At 62.9% G+C, this 25,466-nt stretch overlaps 1 protein-coding gene across 10 annotated transcripts in view; it reads left to right on the top strand.

The window, feature by feature from the left end:
* The window catches only part of HDAC4 (histone deacetylase 4), a 275,503-nt gene that overhangs the window by 209,446 nt on the left and 40,591 nt on the right, over positions 1–25,466 (top strand). For 5 of the 10 annotated variants that reach the window (XR_014829177.1, XM_021075897.2, XM_021075895.2 and 2 more), the window contains 7 exons: positions 5,365–5,496; positions 8,543–8,655; positions 12,070–12,186; positions 12,389–12,584; positions 16,454–16,692; positions 22,898–23,152; positions 23,680–23,866. Coding sequence is in view for 9 of the 10 variants with exons in the window: in XM_021075897.2 (XP_020931556.1) it covers positions 5,365–5,496; positions 8,543–8,655; positions 12,070–12,186; positions 12,389–12,584; positions 16,454–16,692; positions 22,898–23,152; positions 23,680–23,866 (1,239 nt within the window). In the remaining variant the exon portion in view is untranslated. The remainder of the gene's footprint in view (positions 1–5,364; positions 5,497–8,542; positions 8,656–12,069; positions 12,187–12,388; positions 12,585–16,453; positions 16,693–22,897; positions 23,153–23,679; positions 23,867–25,466) is intronic. The other 5 variants (XM_021075899.2, XM_021075896.2, XM_084998829.1 and 2 more) reach the window with 1 other exon arrangement.

Raw genomic sequence — 25,466 nt, 5'->3', positions numbered from 1 at the left:
TGATGCGGTTTCAGCCTGGTGGTGGCCTGGCAACGAGGAGGGTGTGGGCGATGCTGGCGCCGCGTACACTGCACCTGGTGTGTTGGTGTGCGTCAGGTGCAGCCTGGAAAGGCCCTGCCGCCCCGGTCTGGGCCAGGCCGGCTGGTCAGCCTGCCTCTCGAACTGCCCGGGCAGGGAGCAGGCTTCACTCCAGGCCCGCAGTGCCCCCCACCCCAAACTTCTGGCCACCACAGGGCGGGGACACCTGTGCGGGGCCCTCTTCCATCAACTTGTGCTCTTTAAAAAATGGGTGTGAATGTGTTTGGAAGGTTTTGTAAAAGGCTTTGTTGTGCTTTTCCAAAGAAACCCGTAGAGGTGGCCCCTGTGGTTAAGTGCCAGGCAGCTTCTCCTTCGAGAAGGGGCTCATTCAGACTCTGGAGTCGGCCGGTCTTGGACCCCTTCTCACAGGACAAGCGCCCAGGGAGACCCGAACTCATCTCTTTCAGGCCTGACTTTCATAGCTGCTCGATGACCGCCTGAAATAATGCTACTGAGACGACGGAGGGGGAAGGAGGGGTGAGAGAGACCAGTTTTAAGCATGACGTTGAGTGCTTTTCTTTTAATTAAAAAAAAAAAAATCACGAAAGTCATGGGTACTTAGGACACATTAAAGGCACACCTGCTGAGTCTCCTTCGCAGAGACGGCTCCTGTGACCGCTGTGGTCTCTCTGGTGTCCTGAGTATCTCCTGTGCTGTGTGTAGGGGTGTGTAGGGGTGTGTAGGGGTGTGTGTGTGTGTGTGTGATGTGTCTGTACAGTCTCCGTCAGCAAAAGCACCTACTTTGCACTTTGGCCTCTAACTTTATTTTTCTGTTAATGTTGTACCGTGGTTACCATTCCATTTCAGTGTGTAAAGATCAAAGATGCAAACAGTATAGGAGTTGTAACAGTTTTCTGGTCTTTATTTTGTCAACAAGTCCGAGTCCCTTTGCTCACAGTTCTGCAGGATACATTTCCGAAAAGTGGAACTTCCACTTCAAAAGAATGAGCACATCCTGAAAAGCGGAGAAGGTACCCACCAGCCCCCAGGCCCCTCCCCGCTTCGCTCAGGGGCGCGGCCGCGGGCACTCTGGCCAGCGTGATGCGTGCGAAGGTCGAGGTCTAGCTGATGTTTCCGTGAGCGGTTCTGTCGTTATGAACAAGGTGCATCTTCCACTTTCCCTGCTCGGAAGGTGTGTTACACACGCCCTGAGCCGTGTTCCTGCGGTGCGGTGTGGCTGGTGCCCCTGACTGTGTGGGGTGGCGTGCTGGCCAGGCTGTGTTTCCTGTCCAGCCCCTGTGCCCACCATCTGCACCACGCCGGTCACACAGCGAGGGTCCTTAAAGTGCAGTGTTGGATGGCAGCTCACCCACACCCCTCTCTACCGGCTCCTCTTCATACCTGCATCCCGCCTGTCAGCATCGGTCCTGCGGCCTGTGCTGCAGAAGCTCTGTTCCAGTCTGTCATGTGTCTTTCTGCAGTTACCTTTTTTCGTTATCAAACTAAATAAATGTCCATCAATCGCAGAGCCCCCAGGGCCGGCCGTGCCCGCCCCGCCCGGCCCCGCCCTCCGTCGTGACAACAGCCCAGAGAAGGTACCCGTGCACCCATGGTGACCGTGGCTGCCTTCCCTGTCTTGTGTAACTTCCCTTTATCCTGAGGTGGACTTTTGTTTGTTTGTTTGCTTCGTTTTCTGAGGGCCTGGGTTTTTTGTGTTGACTGACGTGTGGCTGATACACAATCTTATACAGTTTCAGGTGGACAGTTTCTGCAGGTTTCCTTCCGTCTGCAGTTATCATAAAACATTGGCTGCGTTCGCTGCGTTTCCGTGCACCTGCTTTAAGTTCAGCCTCAGGGTGCGGCGGGGTGGTCCGGGCAGGTGGTCTGGAGGCTCTGCTCTGGCCCCGAGCCCTCCCCTCAGCCCCTGGACTCCCGCTCACGGCCTCCTGGGGAGGCCCTGCCTCTCGCCTGGACGCCACACGTTGCCTAGTGTCTGGTCTGCGCAGGCTCCCGACTTGCTGAGCAACGGCACGTGCAGTGTGAGGGGTTTAGGGCCCCGCCTGCTGGGGGGACGCGTGTGTTCCGGCTCCTGCGTGAGGGACACTGAGACTGGGAGACGTCACTTTCCTTAAGGACTCATAGGCTCCACGTTGCCCCAGAAGCGGCTGCTGCAGAACCCAACACTGCTCGCGGCCTGACCCGGTCCCTACAGCCCAGAACGTCCCAGGATGCACCCGGCGGGGCTCTGGGTGGCGGCCAGCCCTGGGGGGACCCCCTCTGGGCCCCGGGCCCCTGACGGAGCCGCCCGGAAGGGCTTGTGAGTGGTTCTCCTGGCTCCGCTTGTTCTGTCCTCGGCTGGGTTTTTTGGTAACTTGATGTGGGGCCTTTTTCTTCCTATTTTTCAAACTTCTCAGCCCGCTCGGCAGCCGTCTTTCCTCAGCACGCCCGTCTTGTTTAAAGCGCGCTTCACCGTCCTCTCGGGGGTCAGGAGCGAGGGGCGCCGAGCGCAGGTGCTCCACGCCCCAGGCCCTCCTCCGCGCACCACGGCCCGAGCATCCTTGCTGGCTCCGTGTCCACTTTCCTCGCCGGCCGCTGGCGCAGTGTCAGGGCAGAGCGCTGTGGCTTCCAGGTAGACTGGCCGGTGGGCGCTCCCTGCCAGCCCGTCGTCTGACCCCGTGAGACGTGGTGACCGGGGTGGAGAGAAGCAAAGCGCCCTGAGATCTGGGCCGAGGGCGGGAGCCTTAGAGGTGAGCAGGTCGGCTTCCTGCCGAGGACCGGCCGGTGCTGGGATGGCGGAGCATCCGAGGTCGAGAGAGAGGCAGGTCGAGGCTGCCGCCGCCGTCTGACTCCTGGAAGGAGAGCCCGCGGGCCGGGGAGCAGTGCCATCTGCGGGGCAGCAGCGGGGCAGCGGCACCCTTGGCCGCATCCACGTGTTTGCAGCTCTCTTCGGCGGAGCTCGGCCACATCGGGAGCGGTTGGCAGAGCCTGTGCGGCCGCGTGGCCCTGCACACGGCAGGGTGACGGTCCTCTCGTCTCGGGCGGTGGCCCGCCTGCGCCCCAGGCTCTGACCTCCACGTGGAACCGGTTGGGTCACAGGCATTTCACAGGTTTCAAGAAATGTGCTGGCAAACCACGAGAAACATGAGTCACTCCAGCCGGAGCACCCCACCCCCAGCCCCGGCTGCCAGGGGCCTCGGGGGGCGGGGGGGCGAGGGACAGCAGCCCACCGCCCTTGCCAGCCCAGTCACCACTGTGGGAGAAAGCCTGGAGGCCGGATGGGGTCCCCGGGAAGGGGCCGTCCCCTCCCCTGCCCTGGACCAGGCAGCCTGGCCTCCCAGGGGCCCCTGCAGCTCAGGGCCTGCGGGAGGTCGCTGGATCCAGGGGGCCCGACCCACCCTTCGGTCTTTTGGAGTTTCTTGCTCAAGTGTTGGGGGGGCGGGGGGAGCAGGGAGATGAAGGGGTCATTTCAGCTGGTGAAAATGCTGCTGTGGGGAGCCAGGCCGGGCGACGCAGGAGGGTTCAGTGGGGCGGGGGCGCCTACGGGACGTTCATCCGAGGCCTGGTGACCAGAAGCAGGGGCTGTGGGGGGCCAGGGCAGGCTCTGGGGTGGAGGGGCAGCTGGGCAGGGGCAGGGGCCTGTCCAGGAGAGGCTTAAGTCCCACCATGACCCTGGGGCTCTCGGGCAGGGGGTGTGGAAGGATGGCCGTGGGCTGGGGTCTGGCTGCCCAGCGGATGACCAGGTGGTACCATCACCCAGCCAGGAACTTTGGGCATGAAATGGGCTGTAGGTGCCAGTACACGTGTGCCGTCCCACACACACACCCTGGGGCGGGGTCCTCGTGCCCCCTGAGCTCCGAGGGTGCCATGCTGCCCTGGGTCTCAGGGGCAGCTTCCGTCCCCAGGACAGACGGACAGTGAGGATGCCCTGTGTGCATTCAGGGTTTGAGAGCTCGGTGGTGGAAGAAGAGCTATGGTTTTCTTGCCTGTTAATCAGATGGAGTTTTTGTTTTGTTTTGTTTTGTTTTAATATTAGTAAAATAAGAAACTCAGTGAAGAAATAGAAATAAATGTGTCGTATTTCAAACGTTTAGAAATAATATTGAAAACTAGAAGCGGGTCCTCTAGCCGGTGGGGAAGGCTATGTCGTCGTTGGATCCTTGTCGTCTTCGTCATGAACGTCCAGCTGGGGAGCCTTGCTTTAGGACAAACGCTGCAAAGCAGAGAGGGCGTCTCTCCCGAATCCCTGCCTCCAGAGCAGGTGCAGGTGGAGCGTCTAGAAAGGCCGGCAGCTCCTCAGCACATCGTGTTCCTCCGGGAAGCGTCGTTTAGGTGGCGGCTCCGCCCTCCTTGAGGACCAGCACCCCTCAGCCCTGTCCCTGGGCTCCCTGAAGGGCCGAGTCGCCACAGCCATGAGATGCACACGTGGCCCGCTAGCCCCACTTCCTGTAAACGGACCAGCGTACCTCCGATTCCAGGAGGAAATTTGATTGTGTTGCTTGTTGCTCTAGAGAGCAGTAAACTTCCTCTTCCAGAAAGATTAAAAACAGCGGGGTGGCTGAGTAAAAGCAAAAACAGGAGGTAAAACCTGGCTAATCTGCAAATCCACCAGCAGTAGAAACCTGAGAAGGCGCCGTCCCCAAGGGGCGGTCTCACCACCGCCTGGGCTCCCAAGCAGCCAGCCCCCAGAGTTGGGATCCACAGAGACCCCCTCCCGAGGCAGCCTTGCACCAGAGGCCCGAGTTCCCCTGACCTGTGCCTGGGGTGGGCTGGGGTGGTCTAGTTTGCTCTAAGCAGAGCTGCTACCAAAAACCCAACCATATGCCCAAGCACCAGCCCGGGGGTCAGGGGACGCTGAGGGACACAGGGAGATGGTGCCCACTCGCGGGCTTGGCCTCAGCCCCCTCAGGCGGGTCGTGCAGAGGCAGCTGGGAGCTCGAGTGGGCCGCTAGCTCCTGGGTTGTTACATGGAGGAGGAATTTTTGATTTGCAGGTGAATAAGAAAGGGTGTCATGTCCAAGTCGTCGTAACAGTCCCTGGCCAGAGCCCCCAAACCGTCCCTGAGTGCCCGCTTGTCCGCGCGGTGACAGCTCCCACGTGTGTCTAACCGTCCATCCACAGAAAGCTCGCTAAAGGCATCTGGTGTGTTTGATTCAGTGTTTGGACGAATGGATGGACGGATGGGACTGGAAATAACCCGCCCGCGGGCTGCTGCCTCCCTCTGCCTGGAAACGACACGTCGCCGTTCAGCTAATATTTACCCAACGCGCGTGCTTTTAAACTGCCAACGAGATAGCCTTGACCCCAGTTGCGTCTGCCTGACTGAAATGACGTCTCTTTTTTGTGCAGCTTCTGAACCCAATCTGAAATTACGCTCCAGGCTAAAGCAGAAAGTGGCCGAGAGACGGAGCAGCCCTCTGTTACGCAGGAAAGATGGGCCTGTGGTTACTGCTCTAAAAAAGCGTCCCCTGGATGTCACAGGTACGTGCCTTACCTGCCCACCCCACCCTCTCTCCGAGGCTCTCCTGCGCTGTTCCTTAAGCACTGAAACCCGCATCCCCCGCTCCTCCTGGGGCCCGAGGGCTCTTGTGCCCGTAGTGCCAGCCCTGGGAGTCTGAGGGCCACAGCGGGTGCCCAGAGGAGTCTCAAGCGGGTCCCCGGGTGGCATGGGCAGCTCCAGTGCTGGCCGGGCGGGCAGGGGAGAGGGACCGCTCTGACCTCACAGGGATGCTGTCTGGAGCTTAAGTGGAGGTTTCTCTGAAGGTGGGGCACTGAGCCGACCCTCCCCTGTGATTGGTGAAGCCCATGTTTCCGACCTGCCCCGCTGCCCATGAAATGGTGTCTGAACGACTGGAGAGCCCCCAGATCTTCCTGGGAAGAGGGGGACCCCGGGCCGAGCAGGGCGGGAGCTTGGGAGTGTCCCTTGGAGGACACGCACTGCTCTCGGCCTCCACCTAGCGGCCATGCGGGGCAGCGCGCCCACCGGGCAGAGCTCCTTCCCGTCTGTGCCGCGTGTCCTGAGGCTGCACCTGTCACAAGGGCTCGCCCCGTTCGGAGGGGACACCCCACCCCCAGATGTTGCACATCCAGCGTTCCGGAATCACAGGACAAAGGCGCTGCCGGGCAGCCTGGAGGGAGGAGGCACAGGACCGGGTTTGCTCCCCGGTTTCGGCATCTGACGGGCAAAGCAGGCTCTGGCTGTGGGGCCAAGCTCCCGGGGGAGGAGGAGGGCTGCTGGGCGCGGTGCCTCCCCGGTCCCCAGGCTGGTGTCTGGAATGAGATGAGAGCGCTCACCCGCCCCTCCTCCTGGGGGGCAAAGCCCCTGGTCCCAGGTCGGCTTCTGGACATTGGGTGGTTTGTGTGAAACTCGGCCTGAGGTCTTGTCCCCGAGGCCCCGCCCTTGTCATCACGAGGTTGTTCTTGTAGAGAGATCCAAAGAGATCAGGAAATAATGTCACCAAGAGTCCCCACCCTACCCACCCCGTGGGGGGATCCGTTCAGATTCCGGCCTCTCCTGGGTCAGAGCCCACACCTGGTCACCAACAGGCTTGTCGGCGGGGAGGCCTGGCTGCCAGGACGGTGGGGCCCTGTGTCTATTCCTGCTCGTGGGGAGCTTGTTTCTGTGCAGCAGCCCTGGTGGTCACTTTGGGATGGAGGTCACTGGAGGCAGGACGACGGCAGAGGGGTTCCACGGCAGAGGGTGGCCAGGTCTGAGGTGGGGGTGGGAGAAGCGCGCTCCGTCTTCGGGGGTGAAGTGTGACACCTGCCCGGCCCCGCTGGCGTCCGCAGCTGCTCCCACTCAGTGAGGTGCCCGTGAACATGCCTCGCCGGGCGAGGCCAGGCTCTGGTCTGGCGTGTGCTGGGGGAGCCGGGCCCGTGTTCACCTTCAGTGCCGGGAGAGTGGGCTGAGCCCGGGGAGGGTGGAAGCGGGCCCCCGAGTGGACAGAGCCTTCTGCTGCCGGCGTGTTCCCAGGGACGCAGCTGCCTGCTGTCCCCTTAAGGGGAGGTGCATGTGCCCTCAAGGTTAGATCTTCACTGTGGGCACCAGGGTGCTGACCCCTGGGCACGGCTCTTGGAGCCAGGCCTGCGGATCTGGGTGTGAGGGAACAGGCCCTGTCGTCCACACCGCAGCCTCGGCCTCCTCGCTGTGACCCGCTGTTCAGCTGGAACCAGTTTTTAGAGTCCACCAGGCCTTGCAGGCAGCTCTGTGGTCTCACCGCCCTCGTGCCCTGCCTAGGTCTGGACCTTGGCGGGCAGAGAGGCTTTGCCCGACAGCTCTGAAAGGTGGCCTCTGAGGCGCCAGCTTAGGGAGGTGGCCCCGGCGTCCCCTCTGTGCCAGCACAGCCTCCCTTCCACACCGGCGCCCCTTTTCTTCCCGAGCCTGTGAGTGCAGACGCGGGCAGAGTCGAAGCCATCGGAGTCACCGCGGGTGGTGGATGCCCAGGGGAGGCAGGGACGTGGCTCCGGCGGGTTTCCTGAAAGGTTTTACTAGACGCTGCCGTCGCCAGTCACCGTTACCCTGATCAAGACACGGAAAGGGCAGCTGCCCTTCTATTACCGTCAAGCGTCGCCAGGGCGTCCCGAAGCGTGTTCCCACACGTGTCGAGGCGGCTCCTGTGGGGGAAAGGGAGCCCCGGTGGGACACGCTCCCTCCTCTGCCCCGGCTCCCGAGGAGCAGAACCCCGCCCGCCGGGCGGGATGGGCCAGGCGCACCTTCACGGCTCCAGGGGGCATCCCGAGGTTTGTTTTCAGATGACGCCAGTCAGGCACAGATGCCCCAGCTGAGCTCGTCCTGGGTGTTTGAAAAGAGAGGGTCAGCCCACGGTAAACAGTCGGGGGGGCTCTGGAAGCGAGCCCAGCGGGTCGCCTCCCTGGGCAGGTGTTTGGCTTCCGTGTTTTCTTGCCTTTTGTTGTTAGAATGTTAATAGGTGCTCAGGCTTTATTCTTTGGTGTTTTAAGATCTTCTTGCGGGAGTTCCCGTCGTGGCTTTTAATGGAAACGAATCTGACGAGCACCCACGAGGACTCGGGTTCAATCCCTGGCCTCGCTCGGTGGGTTAAGGATCCGGGGTGTTGCCGTGAGCGGTGGTGTAGGTCGCAGACTCGGCTTAGATCCCGAGTTGCTGTGGCTGTGGTGTAGGCCGGCAGCTACAACTCTGATTCGACCCCTAGTCTGGGAACTTGCGTGTACCGTGGGTACAGCCCTCAACAGACAAAAAAGACCAAAAAAAAGAGAGATCATTTTGAAACCTTTCAAAAGGAGAATAACATCGCTCGTGTGCAGAGCATAGAGGTTCAGGCAGGGCCTCCAGGAGCCACAGGTTTGCGAAGCTCACGAGAAGGTCGGTGACAAAGCTGAGAACAGGGAATGAGCTCCATGTGGGGACGCGGTCCTGCTTGTTCGAGTTGGGGCTTGTGCCAGCCGCCAGCTCCAGTCCTCAGGAGGCCCGCGCAGCTCGGGTCCCTGTTTGCACGTCTCGTGTCCGGGACCTGCTCCGGGCCAGGCTCACGAGTGTCTCTCCCCACAGACTCCGCGTGCAGCAGCGCCCCGGGCTCCGCGCCCAGCTCGCCCAACAACAGCTCCGGGAGCGTCAGCACGGAGAACGGCATCGCGCCCGCTGTGCCCAGCGTCCCGGCCGAGGTCAGTGCCCTGCGCCCCTGTCCATGGCCGGTATTCCGGCTGGCCCAGCCGTGGCTCCAAAGAGCCGTTTATAGCTGCCCTTCAATCTGCAGTGTTGGGGGCGGCATGTCAGAAGCTTCTCGGGACCCCAGGCCTCAGACACAGGGTGGGGTGTGCCCCTCACCTCTGCTTGGCAGCCCAGGTGTGCTGCAGCTTGAGCCGGACATGGGTGGCGAGAGAGTTCCAGAGAGAGGGGATGGGTGGCTGATCCGGCCAGGTGGAGGGCCGGCCAGGCTGCAGGTCCTGCCCGTGACCGGACCTGGCTTCCAGAACCTCCCCTCCACGCGCCTGTTTCTCTCTTTACTCACTTCACTCAACCTCGGCTCATCCCACAAGTGTCCCTGGGGCACGTGCCAAGGGCCTGCCTCCCCGCGGCTCCCCAGCAGCCTGGGATGGGCCGGGGCTGGGGGCCACGTGGGGAGCCGGCTGCACAGTGAGTGTCCCGGGACTGAGCCAGCAGTAGGTGCCCTGTGCTACCTGTGGGGACGGTCCTACAGACTGCGGGGTTCTTGGGAGGTTTTTCCTCCGTCCTTCCGACGTCCAGGAAGCTCGTGTCATTGCCTGCAGTATCTTACTTTCTCTCCTCAATACCTCGAGACGAGTCCCGCCCTCCCAGAGGGCTGCCGAGTCCTGGGGGATAAGCAGACACACGTGACGGCTTTTTCACTGCCAGTTTCTAGAGGCTGGCGTCCAGGCGGGTTTTAGGGCCTCGGGTCACTCCTCGAAGCGCCTCCTCCTCTAGTCTGCTTGATCCCCCGTCGCCTCTTCCTCGTTTCCTCTGTGCATCTGTCCCTTTTGTTACCGTGCATTTCAACCCACCTGCGAAAATCCTCGAGGTGGTTACAGTTTGTAAGACGGAGGTCATACCTGTAATTTGCCTTAGAACTTGGCCTAAAAACTGCTTCCCTGAACGAGATGGACGTGCCGGCTGTGACTTGTCAAGGGCCGTCATGGATCCTGCTTTTGCTTAAAAGGGGCTGTTAGGTACCTAATGGCCCGTACGTAGAGAGGGCTTATGCGGGTGGATGCTGGTTTAACTTATGCGTGAGTTTTTACAAATCCCATGTTAACGTGAATTAAGCTCCTGCAAATTGATGGAAGATGCGAAAGGAATCCCAGGAGGTGGGAAGAGTGCGGTTTCCGTGTTTCACTGAGCTTTTCATTGTAATCGCAGGGGCAGCCTCTGAACATTTGATCTCAGTTGGATTGTGGATTTTGAGACGTGTTAGGATTGGGCAGTTTGGTGAGAGCTCCGGGCCCAGGAAGCCAGGCTGCTCCTGCGGAGATGGGGGGCACGGAGCTGCCTGCACCCCTTTCACTGCGGGACCGAGGGAAGCTCAGCGCCTCCACCCCAGAGGAAGCAGGGCTCCCCCACCCAGGGATGGCCTCCTCCGTGGGGGCGCTTCGTTCCATGCAGAAAGCCAAGTGTGATTTGGAGGCTGGTGGTGGGCGCTGACCTGGCCCTGGACTTTCCAGTGGGAGCGAGTGGTAGGGCCGATGGACACGGCCAGCACCTGACCATGAAGCAGAGGGCTGCTTCATTTATTTATTTTATTTTATTTTATTTTTGGTCTTTTTGTCTTTTTAGGGCCGTACCCACGGCATATGGAGGTTCCCAGGCTAGGGGTCGAATTGGAGCTGCAGCCACCCGCCTACACCGCAGCCACAGCACATATGATCCACAGCTAACGGCAACGCGGGATCTTTAACCCACTGAGCGAGGCCAGGGATCGAACCCATGTCCTCGTGGGTGCTAGTCGGCTTTGCTCACCGCTGAGCCATGATGGGGACTCCCATTTCTAGATGTGAATGAGATGCAAGAGGAAGTGATGGCTTTGCAGACTTGGCATGTCCGTGGCTTTGGTTCCTGGGCATCACAGTCCGGAGCCCTCCTGCCCTCCTTGGCACTCTGAGCCGCTTCCTCTGAAGCACAGCTTGCTGCTTGTTTTTAACCCGGAAAGAGGCCATTTTTTAAGGCGCCCTTGAATCATTACTGTGTTACTATGTGAAAAACCTAAAGCCTAAAGCCTTTGCTGCAGCCACCTTCCTGCAGCTAAACTTCCTCCCAAGTGAGGACACGGTCCTTCCTGCGTTGCCGGGGTGGCATGAGGACAGTTTATCAGGTGCAGCGTGTGACACCGTTGAGCCACCCAGCAAGGCAGGGAATGCCTGCGCCCCGCCGGGGGCGGGGGAAGGGTCTGCCTTCCCGGGGATGGGGGGCAGGGGGGGAGCGCTTTCTAGCTGCGCGGTAGACCTTCCGTCATGGCTTACGGGAACCTGTCATCCCTTTCAGCTCACGCATCTGCACATTTTTATCTTGCAAATGAAATTTTTGAGCACCCAGGTGTTTCTCATCCTTAATTAAAAAATCCTTTGGGGGAAGAACTAGGAGAGACTTGGTGACCTGTCCATCACGAAGGTGACTTTCCGCGACCCCCCGCCGACGTCAGGGCACACACACCACCTGCTGTTGCTCGGCTCGTGGTTGTGACTGTGTGCTCTTGGTCCCTACCGAGGGGAGGAGATGGTGTGAATGAGACAGTGTCCTCTTAGCAAAGGACATGCCTTCTAGAAGCAAGACGATGTGAAATGCCACAGTGGTGCAGGTCCTCGGGGCTGCTGCTTAGCCCCACGTGGTAAATAAGATCCTCAAATTCCTCTAGCTTTACTTCCTAAGAGGACACCCTCAGCGTGGAGGGGAGGGGTCTCGGAGCAAAGATTGGGTCTGTTTTAAGGCTTTTGACAAGGAGCGCCGAATCGTCCTGCAGAAGGAAGGCACCCATTTACCGTCCACCCGGCAGCGTGTTTCCAACTCCCTCGATCACGATGCTGTCGTCATTTTCAAAAAACCTTTGCCAACATGATCAATTTTAAAATACATTTTTAGATTTTTTGATAGGTCTTTAGATTACAGGATGGTGCTGAATTTTCTTTCCTGAGTTTTTTCTCCATGTTGGTTCTTCTTTGTCCTTCCTCATGAATTGTTGTTTGATCTGTGTGCTCTTTATATATTGGCCTCTGTCTGTACTATCCATTGCCAGCCTTGTCGTCAGCACTATTTGCCTTTTATGTGAGGGGATTGTTTTTATTCATCATTTTCCTCTCTCGTTCCTACCTCTCGTGTTTTGTTTGGAAGGACATTCCCAGCTCTCAGAACATATTTTTAAACATACTCTCCTGGATTTAGTCTGGTAGCTTTAGTGCGAATGAGCAAGTTAACTAAAAACAAGCAAGAGTGTGACGGATCGTGAATCAGGTTCTAATGCTGTGGACGGCCGCGTCTGTCTCGCTGCTGTCACTTGTCAAGACAGCTTTGTTCAGGGGACCGCAGGCCTGGCCTGCAGGCTGTGTGACGGCCGTGTGCTCTGTCCGCAGACCAGCTTGGCTCACAGGCTCGTGACTCGGGAAGGCTCCGTGGGCCCCCTCCCCCTCTACACGTCCCCGTCTTTGCCCAACATCACGCTGGGGCTTCCCGCCACCGGCCCTTCCACGGTAAGTAGGCACCCACGGGTCTGCGGGGTTGGCGGGGGGGCGGTGCTATCACTGGCCCACCCCTGGCTCCCCCCACCCCCCATCCCATTCTGCCTCCCCAGGGGGCAGTGGGCCAGCAGGAAGCCCAGCGGCTTGCCCACGGGCCTGCGGGGGTGGGGGACGTTGTCGCCCTGACGGCCCCCGTCCCGCTCTGCCTCCCCAGGCGGCGGGCCAGCAGGAAGCCGAGAGGCTCACCCTCCCCGCCCTCCAGCAGCGCATCCACCTCTTCCCCGGCACCCACCTCTCCCCCTACCTGAGCGCGGCTCCCCTGGACCGGGACGCGGGGACGGCCCACAACCCTCTCCTGCAGCACATGGTCCTCCTGGAGCAGCCGGCCGCGCAGACACCCCTGGTCACAGGTGAGTGCCCTCCAGGCCCCGCTGGGGTGGGCAGTTGTGGGCTTCAAGGGGGCTGGTGAGACGGCCCCCAGCACTGCTGTGCACACCCCCTCACGCGAGGCGGTGGCTCCTTAGACCGCGTCCACCTGCGTGGCAGGTGCATGGAGTCGAGCGGGTCGGCCGCCCTGATGCGCCAGCCGCTCCATGCAGCCGAGTCGGCTCTGCTGGGCGGTCCGTCTCTCTCAGTGAAGTCACCTGACATGCGCCCTAAGGGACGGTTGTATTAGAAGGGCCCGCAGCAGGGAAAAGCATTACTCCGGTGATGGAGCCCATGGGCTCCCTGGAGGCGAGGAAGCCTCCATCCCACGGCCAGGCCCCGTCTGTGGTGCTCGGCCTCCCCCGGGTTTTGGGGGTTGACCGAGTCCGAGTAGCCACGGGGCAGCCCTGACCCTGAGCCCTCCTCGGCCGTCTGTGCCTACAGTCCATGTGGTTGCTCTTAGTTTTACGGGGCTTGGCCTTCAACCTCACTCTGTCCCTCCCCCGCCCCCGCCTGTCCTTCCTGGGGTCTCGGGCCACCCCCCTGCCCCCACCCCCACCCTGATCCTGGGTCTTTCTTGCGGGAAGGCCCCTTGCATGCAGTTTCACTCCCACTGCGTCCTCCAGCTCCACTCAGGGGCCCTCCGGGGTCCAGAGCAGCACCATCCAGGGTGGCCGTTCACATTTCAGTTCCAAATTAAGAGCACAGGGAAAATTGGTTCAGGCCCACGTGTGACCTAGAAAACGCTCCCTTGGCTGCCGGCCGTGGGGCGGTAGGCACGTGGAACGTACCTTCCACACAGAAGGCTCTGCTGGGCAGCCTGGCCTGGAGGGAAGCTGCAGCCCTGAGCAGGCAGCCACCTGCCCGGCCTCCCAGTGCCTCCTCTCCACACAGGGTACGAGGCTCCCTTGGGCGGGGGGCCGACACGGGCCCTCTGGAAGCACCCTCTTCTCAGAGCCCTCTCGGCACTGGGTCCGGCTTGCATGCACCCACCTCCCGCCAGGAGCCCCGGCCTTCCTCCTGGTCCTGCTGCCGCAGTGCAGCTTCTCATGCTCCGTCTCGTCTGCACCCTGGCCACCTCCTCCCTCCCCCCCACGCAGCAGTTGGTGCGTGGTGGGTGCACAGATGTCTCTGCGACTGGACCATGTGCCAGGCGGGGTGTCTGAGCAGGGCCAGGGAGGGTCACTCAGCACGGGTTTGCTCTGGCGGGTTCTCTGAGGTTCCCGAGGGGTCGGCCCACAGCCCTGCCTGTTGGTGATGGTCTCTGTGGACAGACGGTGTCAGAGCTAGAACCCAGGTCCTTTCCCAAATGCCTGGCAGCGGGTCCCTGCTGGGGAAGGTGCGGGGTCCTGGGTCCACGCGCCGCCTGCTCAGAGCGGCTTGTGCATCCTCGGTGTCAGAAGCTCTGGGACGCCCTCGACAGACTGGAATCTTCCCCTGAAAGGAGCAGGGGGCCCTGAAATGGTCCCAGGTCGAGTCTCCAAGCAGCGGGCCCAGGCCGGACGCTCAGGGCCGAAAGAAGCTGTGTTTGCTGCTCGCTCTAGTCCTCCCCAGGCTGGACACACGTGGGCCAGGCATGTGGATTGTATCTTCCACATAGAAGGTTCTGCTGGGCAGCCTGGCCTGGAGGGAAGCCACGACCCTGAGCAGGCAGCCACCTGCCCAGTGCATCACCCGTGGCCGGCGAGCAGAGCTGTCAGATCAGCGTCTCCTACTCGCCAGGCACCCCACTCCCCCGACCCACGGAGAGCTTTGCAGTTGGGGCTCATGGAGAAGGTTGGGTGCTGGGCTTGCAGCAGGGTGCAGTCAGGGAAGGCTTCCTGGGGGCGTGCACCTTCCCTGAGACTTTTGTAGGAATCGCAGGTGAACAGGTGGAATAAAGGGCCCAGGAGAGAGGCAGGTGGGGGCGCCTGGCGGATGTGGCTGTGTCACCCAGGCTTCCGGCCACTCAGCAATGTGCTGCGAGTGTGGCCACCTCCTGGGAACCTAGCTGGCCATCCCAGAGCTCCCAAGTAGGCTGACTGACTGGGCCAGATGGGGCTTGCAGCCTGGGATGCTAGCCAGGCACCCAGGTTGTGCTGCTCTGCCAGTTGAGACCTAAGTCCTGCTTGGTTCATTCCCCCCTGAAATGCTTGACAGATGTTGGCCGTGGCTGGTAGGGCAGTGGATTTGTAAGACCTCAGGACGCAGGCGCTGCTCATCTCGGGCAGATTCCTGCATCTGGACAGGACCCAGTGCAGCGGTAAAACGTCCGCCGCTGGCCTGGTGGAGAAACACCATCTCATGTGCCAGCGTGGACCCCGGGGAGGCTGCCCCTGCCCCGTCACCCCCAGCCCATCCCCCAGGAGGAACAGAGTGTGTGCCCGGGGGGCGCCCTGGCACGGGCTCTGCGGTCAACGTGGCTCCTTTCCCGGGCCCGGTGGGCCTTCTGCCCATGCTGCGGGCTGGAGGAGCGAAGCCCCATTCAACCTCCCTGCCCGCCTCTGCAGGCAGCTGGGCACCTAGGGCAGAGTCCGATCCTAATCGACTGAGCCCTCGTGCTTAAAAATGTTACGGTATGTTCCGAAAAGCAGCCAACTGTGAGGTATCATCCCAAACCCTCGTAATGATGGGGGCATCTTAGGCACAGAAGCGCCCTGGCCAGCCCCCGGTTTGCTGCCAGAAGGTCAGAGGTCCAGTCCTCAGCCATGCTGATCGGTACCTTTGTCCCGAGTGTGGTGGCCCCACGGCTTTACACTCTGCAGGCACTGGAGTGACATCCGGGGTGAATGGGATGAGGGGGAGAGCTGGGGCAGCAGCAGACCAGGATCCCCCCAAAGGGCCCCCGACCCGGGCAGCCCTGTGTCCGACCCAGGCACTCGCCCGTCAGGCCCTTCCACCATCCGCCCGCGTCCCTGGAGCACAGTGGCCTGTGTCGGGTCAGCCAAGAGCTGACGTGGTCAGGGCACCTGTTGCTTCTCCCGGCCAGACGCCCCGGTCTGGGGTCGTTGTCAGCCTGGGATGCCGTTAGCGTTTCTCCCCCTTCGGTGGCCAAGGAACAGACGCTTGGGGGCTGAAAGGGCTTGTCTTACCCCTTTGCTGGTGGAACCAGGGGACAGCAGTAAACTCTCCAAACTAACGACTTGTTTGAAAGACACGACCGATGCCTGGAAGGGAGGCGGGAGGGAAGATGCTGAAGGAGGCTGTCCGCCTGAGGCGGTTGCTCTTTAAAACAAGATTCAAACTCAGATTCAAACAAGATCCTCTCCTGCCCGTGTCGATTCTCAGTTCAGACTCTCGGTCAAGACAGGGGTGGGTGTGGCCGCCCTTTTCCTGGGCAGCTGAGGCCAGACCCTTTGCTGGAAACAGAGATCTTGACAGTGGGCGTCAGAAGGGCGCGTGGTGTTAACGCCTCTGTGTGTAAAAAGGCCTGATCCCTGAGGGCGGTCGGTGTCTTCCTCGCGCCCTGGTTTCTGTGGCCGTCAGCGAGGAGCCCGGTCGCCGGCCTTCCAGAAGCCTCTGGAGCCACCGGAACCACAGCCCCCTCCTCGGCTGGGCCTGTGCGTCTCCTCACCCACAGTGCTGTTCGGGCAAAGCTTTTCGGCCTTGGCCCCATTGAGGGCAGGTTGCTGGGGCCACTCAGACCCCGTTTATGGCTGGACCTGGATGTCAGGAGCAGTGGCCTCCAGGGGACGGCCTCTGCATGAAGCCGGGGCCGGGAAGCTCACCGGGCTGGAGCAGGCCCGGCAGGCTTCCGGGAGGCGGTGCCGGGCTGGCGGGTGCAGTCCCCGTGGTCTCCAGCCGTCACTCACCCGCCTCTCCCTCCTCTCTTCTTCCTCTTCCCTCTGCGCCTTTTCCTCCGTATTATCTTCAGACTGGTATCTTGCAGGCCTGGGAGCGCTGCCCCTGCACGCGCAGTCCCTGGTGGGGGCGGACCGCGTGTCCCCGTCCATCCACAAGCTGCGGCAGCACCGCCCGCTGGGGCGCACGCAGTCGGCGCCACTGCCCCAGAACGCGCAGGCCCTGCAGCACCTGGTGATCCAGCAGCAGCACCAGCAGTTCCTGGAGAAGCACAAGCAGCAGTTTCAGCAGCAGCAGCTGCACCTCAACAAGGTCAGTCGGGTCAGTCCCCGCGTCCCCGGGGCAGCTGCACATGTCTGTCACCAGGCGGCTCACTCTGCTTGCTCCCCCCGCCCCCGGCTTCCCTGAGCGTCTTCAGATGTTCATCTTCCTCGGCAAACCCGCAGCAGGCCGCCAGCGGTGCAGAGGCGCGGGGCCCCCAGCCCTGGCACCTGCGCTCTGCCCGCCTGTTGGAGGGACCTGTGAAGGGGCGTATGCCCCAGCGTGTGCCGGGTCTCCATCCCCCGCCCAAGTCTGGGGGGTCACAGCCCGTCTCCAGGGGAAGTTCTGGAAAGGTTAGCACCGTTTCGCTGGTTGTTAAAACAGGAAAAAAGTCATTCTCAGTAGCCGTTTTCAACTCTGACGTGTGAAATAAAGCATCTTTGTGTCGGAGAGTAACACACGTGCTTTGGAACGTGGCCCAGGGGCTCCTGCGAAAGTTAAAGACCCAGTGGCCCGATCCCCCGGGATCTGCCACGAGAGCTGAGTCCACAGGCCTGGACCACGTGCTCCACAGCAGCACCGCCCGCAAGGGGCAGCCCAGGTGCCCACCGGACAGTGAGTGGTCAGCAGGACGTGGCACGTCCCCACGACGGGACGTTATCCAGCCACAGAGAGCAAGGAAGCACTGGCGCAGGCCACACGTGGGTAAACGCGAAACCCATACACCCATGAACTGGTGAACCCGGTGCCGAGTGGACCAGGCCAGACCCAGACACCATGCGTGTTTCCATTTGCCTGAAAAGTCCGAACCCACAGCTGCGCAGACAGCCGGCGGGGGCGGGGCGGTGCCAGGGGCTGGGGCACGGCGTTCTCTGGAGCCGACGGAGGGGTTCTGCTCGCGGACTGTGGTCGTGCCTGCCCGGCTCCGTGCACGTACCGGAAACGACCGCGTTACACGTGTAGCCTGAGTGGTGTAGCACCTGACTCACCTCTCAGTCAGGCTGTTAGGACAGGAGAGGCTGGGAAGACGGGCGACTCGGGGACTCTGAGGAAACCGGAGCGCTCCGGCGGACCAGGAGCAGCAGACCTGACTTTGGACGTGGGTCCTTCCGCGAAAGCCCACCTGCTTCTTCCCCTCGTGCAGGTGAACCCGTCACCTGGTCTGACTGGTCGGATGCCTTCAGCTTCTTCTGCCTCCCGGGGAGGGGAGGGTGGGGAGGAACTTAGGAGCAAGGGGGTCGCGTGGATGAGACGCCGAAGGATCAGGCATGGGTGCCTGGCAGGGGCGAGGTGGCACGGGGCTGGGGGCACTGGGTGTCACCACTCTAGCTGAGACTCTGCCAGCCCCTCGGTCCCAGCCCGCCCTGGGAGGTGGGCAGAGGACACGTCTTTAAAGAAGTAGCATCTTCCCGCCTCGTGCTTTTTCACTTCTCGATGGGCCCCTGGCCCCCGTGACAACCGCTGCCCAGTGCTGTCCTCGTCCTCGTCCTCTGTCCGTCATGACCGTACCCGCCCCTCACTCCCCAGCTCACGGCTGGTTCCCCTGCTGGGACATCCACCCACCAGGATGGAGTTTGCCTTGTCCCCGGGTAAATCCCCAGTGCTTGGCACACCCAGCCTGTGGCAGGTGTGAGTTTTTGGCAGAGTGGCCCTTGTGGAAGTGGGGCCACTCCAGCACTGAGCCTGGCTCAGCCCCCACAGGGGCTTAAAGCTTTGACTTCCTGACGCCCAGGACAGGGGCACCGCCTTGAGCCCATCCCCCCAGATGGTGGCCAGTGTGGCCCAGATCTGCCCACGTGCTTCCCATCCCAGGAATCCCCCCCCCCCCAGGCCCTGCTCCTGCACGGCCAGCTGCCCAGGCCAGATGCTCAGGGCAGGCCAAGCCTGGGCCCTTGCCCACCAGGCACTGGAAAACAGTCTCACCCCGTGGCCCAGAGCTCCCTGGCCCCACGGGCTCCCCTACCAGACAGACAGCACAGGGCGGGGTCAGGACGGGGGCAGCTGCCCAACCCGGCCCCTCGCTCGGGCAGGAAAGGCACCTGCTCACTGCCAAGAGTCCAGGGCACCTGGCACCACCTTTCTGACGCCAGCTGCTTCCTCGCTGCTGTCTGAGCGATGGAGGGGTTCAGGGAGGTAGGAAGCACGTCGGCCCGCGTGGGCTGTCCCTCTGCGGGACCACTGAGGAGCTGGCTGAGCGCCCTGGGCTTGTCCCCTGGTCGGGTAGCCAGGGACAGCCGACTGAGGCGTTTGCACACTGTCCAGGGAGCTGACCGTCGTGTCCACTGCCATCTAGCCGCGGTATTCCTGCCTTTCGTCTTGGGAGACTCGGATCCTGCTGGCCCAAAGCCCTGGCTGCCGGGATCACGGCCATTCCAGGCGTGTTCACGGCTCGTTCAGCCTCAGCTCTGAATGTGAAAACTGGGCCTCTTTCTCTCGGGCGGCCTCGCGAGAGCGTGTCCGCCAGCCTTTACACACCGGTCTGTTCCCCACTGTGGTTTGGCCCTGGACACTCGTCTGGCTTTTAGGAACGCTGTTCCCGCATGGATTTCCTCCTGTTCACGTTTAATGGATAGAGGGGACGCCTGGGGCCCCAGAGGCCCAGCCGATCAGTTTGTCCAGCTCACTGCTGTGTCGCTGCCAATGTCAGCACCGTCACACTGGCCCAGGACGGACCTCGCTTCCCGAGGCCTCCCTCCCGTCGTTCACGGAAAGAAGTGGAACTCAGCCCGCAGACCACGTACCGACGTCCAGGGTGACACCGCGGCCCTGATGGCCGGCTCCACACCCATGGTCACCTGCCCGCCCCGAGGTCCCTGCGGGGGCCCAGCTGCTGCTGTGGCGCTCTGAGGGACAGCCCTCCTCCACGTCGGGGCACTTTCCAGGGAAACGGGCGTTTCCCAAATGTCAGCCTCGTGCACGACGCCTGCAGACAGGTTCTCCTCTAGCTGGACCCGAATCAGATCAAGGAGGCTGCGCGTGGCGTCAAGGGAACGACCGATGAGTCAGAAGTGCCTTTCCGCACCACGTTCGGTCACCAGGTTCATCCTGGGATGCAGCAGACACAGCTACGAAAGCCACCCCTCTCCTCCCAGGCGCGTGGCTTCCTGGGCTCCGGGGACAGCGTGGTGCTGGCGCGTCTGCCAGGCTGGGTCAGGCGGCCGCAACCCGACCAGCCCTCGGGGGGTCGGCGGGAGGACCCCCCCCCGCGCCGCCTCCTCACCCCTCTGTCTGGTGACGTCCAGCGAGGAGCAGGTGGAGTCTCCGTGTCCTGAGGCTGTTCTGCGGCGTGAAGTTTAAAGGCGAGAGTTGGAGGAGAACAAGGACTGAGCGTCTGTCCCCAAGGGCACCGTCCCGGGGCCCCTCCTTTCTCCTCGGTGATCGTGGCCTCAATTTTGCCACAGCCCGGCTTCCTCCGGGACAAGGACCCTCTGCTCCTCTGTCGCCTCTCCCTGGCGTGTTCACCCCTGGAGCGGCCCTGGCGTCCTCGGGAGCGGGCACACCTGCTGGGGACCTCCCTTCAGCAGCCTCCCTGGCACTGTGACACCTGCTCCCACCGTCTGGGGACCTGGCGCCACCGAGTCACCTTCAGGGCCCCCCCCCCCCCGCAGTGCCTGCTCCTCGGCCCTCAGCCACCCTGGCCCCACAGGCCTGGCCTGGAGCCCCCTTTCCTACCTGCCCGGTGCCGCCTGACCGTCATCTCCAGCCCCGGCCTGCCTCCCACTTCCCTTACTCAGTGCCCCTCACAGGTCACCCCGCACTGGGGTTCCAGCCTCTGCAGGCTGGGCTCGTCCCCGCGCTGCCTGCCTGTCCCCCTCAGCGCAGCAGCTGTCCTCAGGCCCCCAGCCTGGAGTCCCAGGAGTCTCCATGTGCACCCGGACCCAGCCCGTCTGCTGCCCTTTCGCCCTGCTGCTGGCTGAGCCCCCAAAGGTCATTTCCTTGCAGGCAGCTGCCTGACCCTGTTCTCAGCCTGAGCCTGTGGGAGTTTGCCCCGGAGCAGAAAGAAGCTTGCCTCCTGCTCTAAGCGTCTGCTCCTCGGACTGTCCTCTGGAGGCCCCGGCCCCGCGTCTTTCCCCTGGTGGCCGTGCCCCCACCCATGTGCACCCCGCCCCTGCCCCCTGTCTTCCCCCCTCCGACCCCCACTGTGTCCTCAGCCTCCAGCGCACAGACCTGTTCCCTGAGGGCCAGGGCCACTCCCATAGCTGCCGGCCCCCCTTCCTGGCTCCCCTCCCATCCCTCTGCTGTCACAGCCATCCACTGGGTCAGTCCCACCCTGTTCCCTGTCAGACTCTGCATCTGGCCCTGGGGACAGCAGAAACTGTCCCCATCATCAGCCCTAAAGCCCAGGCTTCTAGTGCCCTGCGCTGAGGTTCCCAGGCCCCTGGGGAGACAGCGGGGCCTGGGAGAGGCTCAGCGCCCTCTGCTGGCAGAGGCGGGTCCCCCTGTCCTGTCCCCTTCCCCACTTGGGAGCCATCGGCTGTCCAGCCACGAGGCTCAGCACAGGGCCTCACAGGCTCAGATGTGCGGGGAGGCGGTGGGATGGGAGAATCTCAAAGTCATCCTGCCGGATTCTCAGCGCCTTTGGGATGCACTGTAATCTATCCAGGCCCCTGGGTGTGAGGTGCCGTGTATCTGTGCCCCTGAAACGGCCCTTGGAGCCTGTCTGCTCCCCGCCCCGGCCCCCGCTCCCTCCCCACTGGCTGCCTCGGCTTCACCCGAAGCGGCTCTGACCTACCCCCGCTGCCCTGGCCGCCTTGTTCCGCTGGATCGGAACTTTCTGGTGAGAAGCTGCCGGAGGTGGCGGATGTGAGAAAGGGCCCAGTGTCCCCAGGGCTTGGCCTTCACCGTCTGCGTGCCCCTGGCGTGTATTACAAACAGCTTAAGGGCCAGTCAGTAAGGTAACCCCCAGCGGGTCTACCCGCTCGGGGCCAGGCCCCCACCCGTCCCCGGCCACCTTGCTCCCTTGCGGCCCCGCTTGCCCTGAAGCCGGCCTTGCTCGCTTCTCCGCCTTGACCCCCACTCCCTGGAAGCCCCCCTCTCTTGCCGCGTCACGTGGGGGAGCTCGTGATGCACAGCCGTCACGTGCTGTGTGGCTAAGTCAGAAAGGGCCCCTGACCTCCCGTGAACTGCAGGCTCCAGAAGGTGGATGTGTGATCGGCAGCTGCAGAACGGCAGTGACTCCCGGTGCGGGCACACGTGGGAGGGCCCCCGGGAAGGCCTGGGGCCTGAGAGGAGTCGAGGCGTCCGCCCCGAGCCCAGGGGGCCGGGAGGGAGGGGGCGTGCACTGACGCCTGGACGGCTGGAGCGTAGCGGGAGGGGGCGGTGATGGGTGGACAGGGCAAGCTCACGAGGAGGCGTTTCGGGAGTGGCACGGGGCACGGTCAGCTGGGCACCTTGAGAGCTGTCGCTGCCACACGGGGCTGGAGAGGGGCCGCGGGAGGCCTGGCTGTCATGTAGCGGGGAGACGCAGGCTGCCCAAGGCAGGACGGGAGCAGGACCATGAGGGTGGGGAGACAGCTGAGATGAGCGGGGCTGGACAGGGCTCGGCAGGCAGGGAAGGGGGTGGGTCAGTGGGAGCCGGGGCATCCGTGTTGAGATGCCCAGCAGGTGCCAGGTGGTGGGTGTGGAAATGAGGAGCCAGGTCTGGGCTGGGCACCTGTGTTTGAGGGTGGCCGGCAAGTGGGATTTCTAGCAGAGAAAGGAGCACATTGCCAAGGAGTGCGGGGTGCCAGGCAGCAGGCAGGGTGGACCGGGGACCGAGGGCGAGCGGGCCGAGAGGCGGGAGCAGAGCGGGGGTGCCGCCTGCTGCCCCCTGTCTGCCGGGAGGCAGGGTCCTCACCGCAGCCCAGACTTGGCAACAGGTGCTGAGAGGCAGGCTTTCGGGGGGGGGGGGGTGGAGGAGGCCCAGGTGGTTTCTCCTGGCGGCTGTGGCCGTGAAGGAGGGAGCTGGGGGCCTCCCGCCTCACCCCGGGCAGGTTGACACCTGTGCCTTCCATTGCACTTTGCTGTGCCTGGCACACAGGTGCTAAATAATCAGTACCAGGTGGGCAGTGTCCTTCTCAGCACCGTGGACAGCGCCTGGCACCCGTGCACGCGTGCGTGTGACAGAGAGAGAGATCCCGCAGCCCAGGATAACAGCCTCCCTCCGTGGTCGCCCCCCTTGTTCCCGACACACGGGCTCTGTGACGAGCCTCCTGTCCCACAGCCTCTCACCCCGCATCCTTCGCGCTCCGCTCCAGCCGCCCCCTCTGCGTTGCAGATTCTCCCCAAGCCCAGCGAGCCGGCCCGGCAGCCCGAGAGCCACCCTGAGGAGACAGAGGAGGAGCTGCGGGAGCACCAGGCCCTCCTGGAGGAGCCCTTCCTGGACCGGCTCTCAGGGCAGAAGGAGGTGCACGCACTGGGGGTGCAGGTGAAGCAGGAGCCCGTCGAGAGTGACGACGAGGAGGCCGAGCCCCCGCGGGAGGCGGAACCAGGCCAGCGGCAGCCCAGGGAGCAGGAGCTGCTCTTCAGACAGGTGAGCCGCGGGGCGGGGGCTGGGGGGCACAGTGCCCTCCAAGGGGGTTCGGGGGTGTGCCCTCCACCCCCGCCTGCCCAGGTCCTCGCCTACCTTATCCTGCGGACAGAAGAGGTAGACCTGGGGTGACGCCCTTCCGCAGCAGCGATGCCTCGGGGTCCTGGTCCCTCGCCCACTGTGGTGCTTACGCACCTGCTGTCTGGCTGAACGCAGGCTCTAAACTCCCTAGGGAGGTTTTTCCATCAGGTCTGTAGGCTACAGATCAGCCCAAGACCGATTATTGCATAACAGTGCGGGGGCAGAGGGGGACTGACTTATTAACTGATCAAAAACACAGACAGTGTTTGATCAGATGCCAGGACCCTTAGGGGACAAGAAGGCGCCAGTGACAGCCCCACAGATGCGGAAGAGCAGCATGCCCAGGTCCCCGGGGTCGGGTGGAGGATTTGGGAGAAGGGGACACACAGAGCCCCTCGCCCGGAGGCGGGAGGCGCCCTGAAGCGACAACGCGGCTGTCTGCCCCCCAGCAAGCCGCCCTCCTGGAGCAGCAGCGCATTCACCAGCTGAGGAACTACCAGGCGTCCATGGAGGCCGCCGGCGTCCCCGTGTCCTTCGGCGGCCACCGGCCTCTGTCCCGGGCACAGTCCTCCCCCGCGTCCGCCACCTTCCCCATGTCTGTGCAGGAGCCCCCCGCCAAACCAAGGTTCACCACAGGTAAGCTGGGCGGAGGCCGGGCGGGTAGGGGAACAGGAGTGACCTGCGGTGGCCCCTGGCTGCTGTGGGAGCAGACGGGACGGGGAGCCGCTCCGTGGCCTGCACCGGCCAGAGGGTGAGGTGTCCGGGCCGGCGTGGCTCCAGGGCTTTCCCAGGCCACTTCCGGGCTGGCCAGCCTCACTCCTGGCCCACCTCCTGCCCTCGGCTTAGCACGGGTTGGGGGAGGGTGGGCAGAAGAATCACCGACGCCCCTCCCGCCCCCATTCTGGGGTGTGTCCTGGGTCCGGAAGCCCACCTGCTCTTCCCAGAGACTCAGAGTCTCCAGAGGACAGCCCCTCCTCGGGCCTGTGGGGCCGGCGGCTCCCCGTGCGTGGTCAGCCTTGCCCTTTCTCGTCCGTCCCCTCCCTGACCTGTGCCCTGTCCAGCATCTTGCCTGCGAGGCCAGGCTCCCCTGCAGCATCCGCACAGCTGCACGTGGAGCGAGCGGCGCACGGCCAGCCCCGGCCGCCTGCTCTCTGCGCCGAGCCGTCCCCCCTCCGGGCTTCCATCCGCCTCACACCGCCCGCCCCGCCCGCGCCGAGCCAGGGACCAGCGCCTGGCAGGACTCTGCTTCCGGCCAGGAAGCGCTGCCCGAAAGTCGAGGCTGAGAACCGTGGTGGAGCGAGGCGGCCCCGGGCTCTGGGGTGCTGGACTTGCCGTCGGGGCTGGAGGCTGCTGCCCCCGTGGCCCCCGGTGCCCGCTCCTCTCCCCTGGGACGGGAGGGCAGCCAGGAGAGGTCCCCACGCTGTCCTCATCTAACTCATGGGCGCTTCTTTCAGTGACAGATTAAGAAAAAGTTACTTAAAAGTGCGAGTGCTTCTTCCTCCTTCAGGCAGTTCTCACGGAACACCCTGGTGTGTGCGTGCACGCTGTGTGTGCAGACGCGGCCACGTGCTCCCGTCAGGTCTTGGAGGGATGCTGTCCGCATTCAGGGGAGAGTTTACAGTCCTCACCCAGAATCTAAGTGCTCGCTTTTGGGAAAGAGGACCGGGCAGCTGCAGAGCGTCGCTCACAGGGTCAGCAGGTGGTTTTGCCTCAGAGTCCGAGTCCTTGGCCACCGGCTGCAATGAGTCTGTCCTTAGAAGGGCACGGCTCAGATGACAAACCCCAGCCCCAGGACCACAGTGGAAACGTTCCCATGTCCCACGTGCCCCCTGCGTAGCCAGGGACCCCCACGAGGGAGCCTTTGGGCCGGCCTTGACGTCCTGGCCGCCGTTGATGGACCTTCTTAGTTTGTCTACCTTATCCAGCTGAGTGCGTGGCTGAGTCGTGGCACCGACGGGCCTCTGGGCTGTCCACACGCAGAGTGTACGTGTGTGCATATATGTGCGTCTGTACGTTGCTGTTACAGACTACCATGCATGCCCCTGTGCAAACGGGCATCTCGCCCACGTGCTCATGCCCTGGTTGCAAGTTTGGTGTTTGAGTGGCGGAAGCCCGTTCACATCCTGCCGCTTTTCACCAGAGCTCCAACCACCACCCCCTGCCTGGTTCTGCTAGCGTACCCGGAGCTCTCCAGGGCAAGGGGACTGACTCCTGTTAGCCTGACTCCTGGGAGGCT

Source organism: Sus scrofa, chromosome 15 (assembly GCF_054392235.1).
Source record: "Sus scrofa isolate SSC_HxYL_T2T_F1_AM1 chromosome 15, Sscrofa_HxYL_maternal_Yorkshire_Landrace_v2.0, whole genome shotgun sequence".
Taxonomy (NCBI): domain Eukaryota; kingdom Metazoa; phylum Chordata; class Mammalia; order Artiodactyla; family Suidae; genus Sus; species Sus scrofa.
This window is presented reverse-complemented; position numbering and strand designations above follow the sequence as displayed.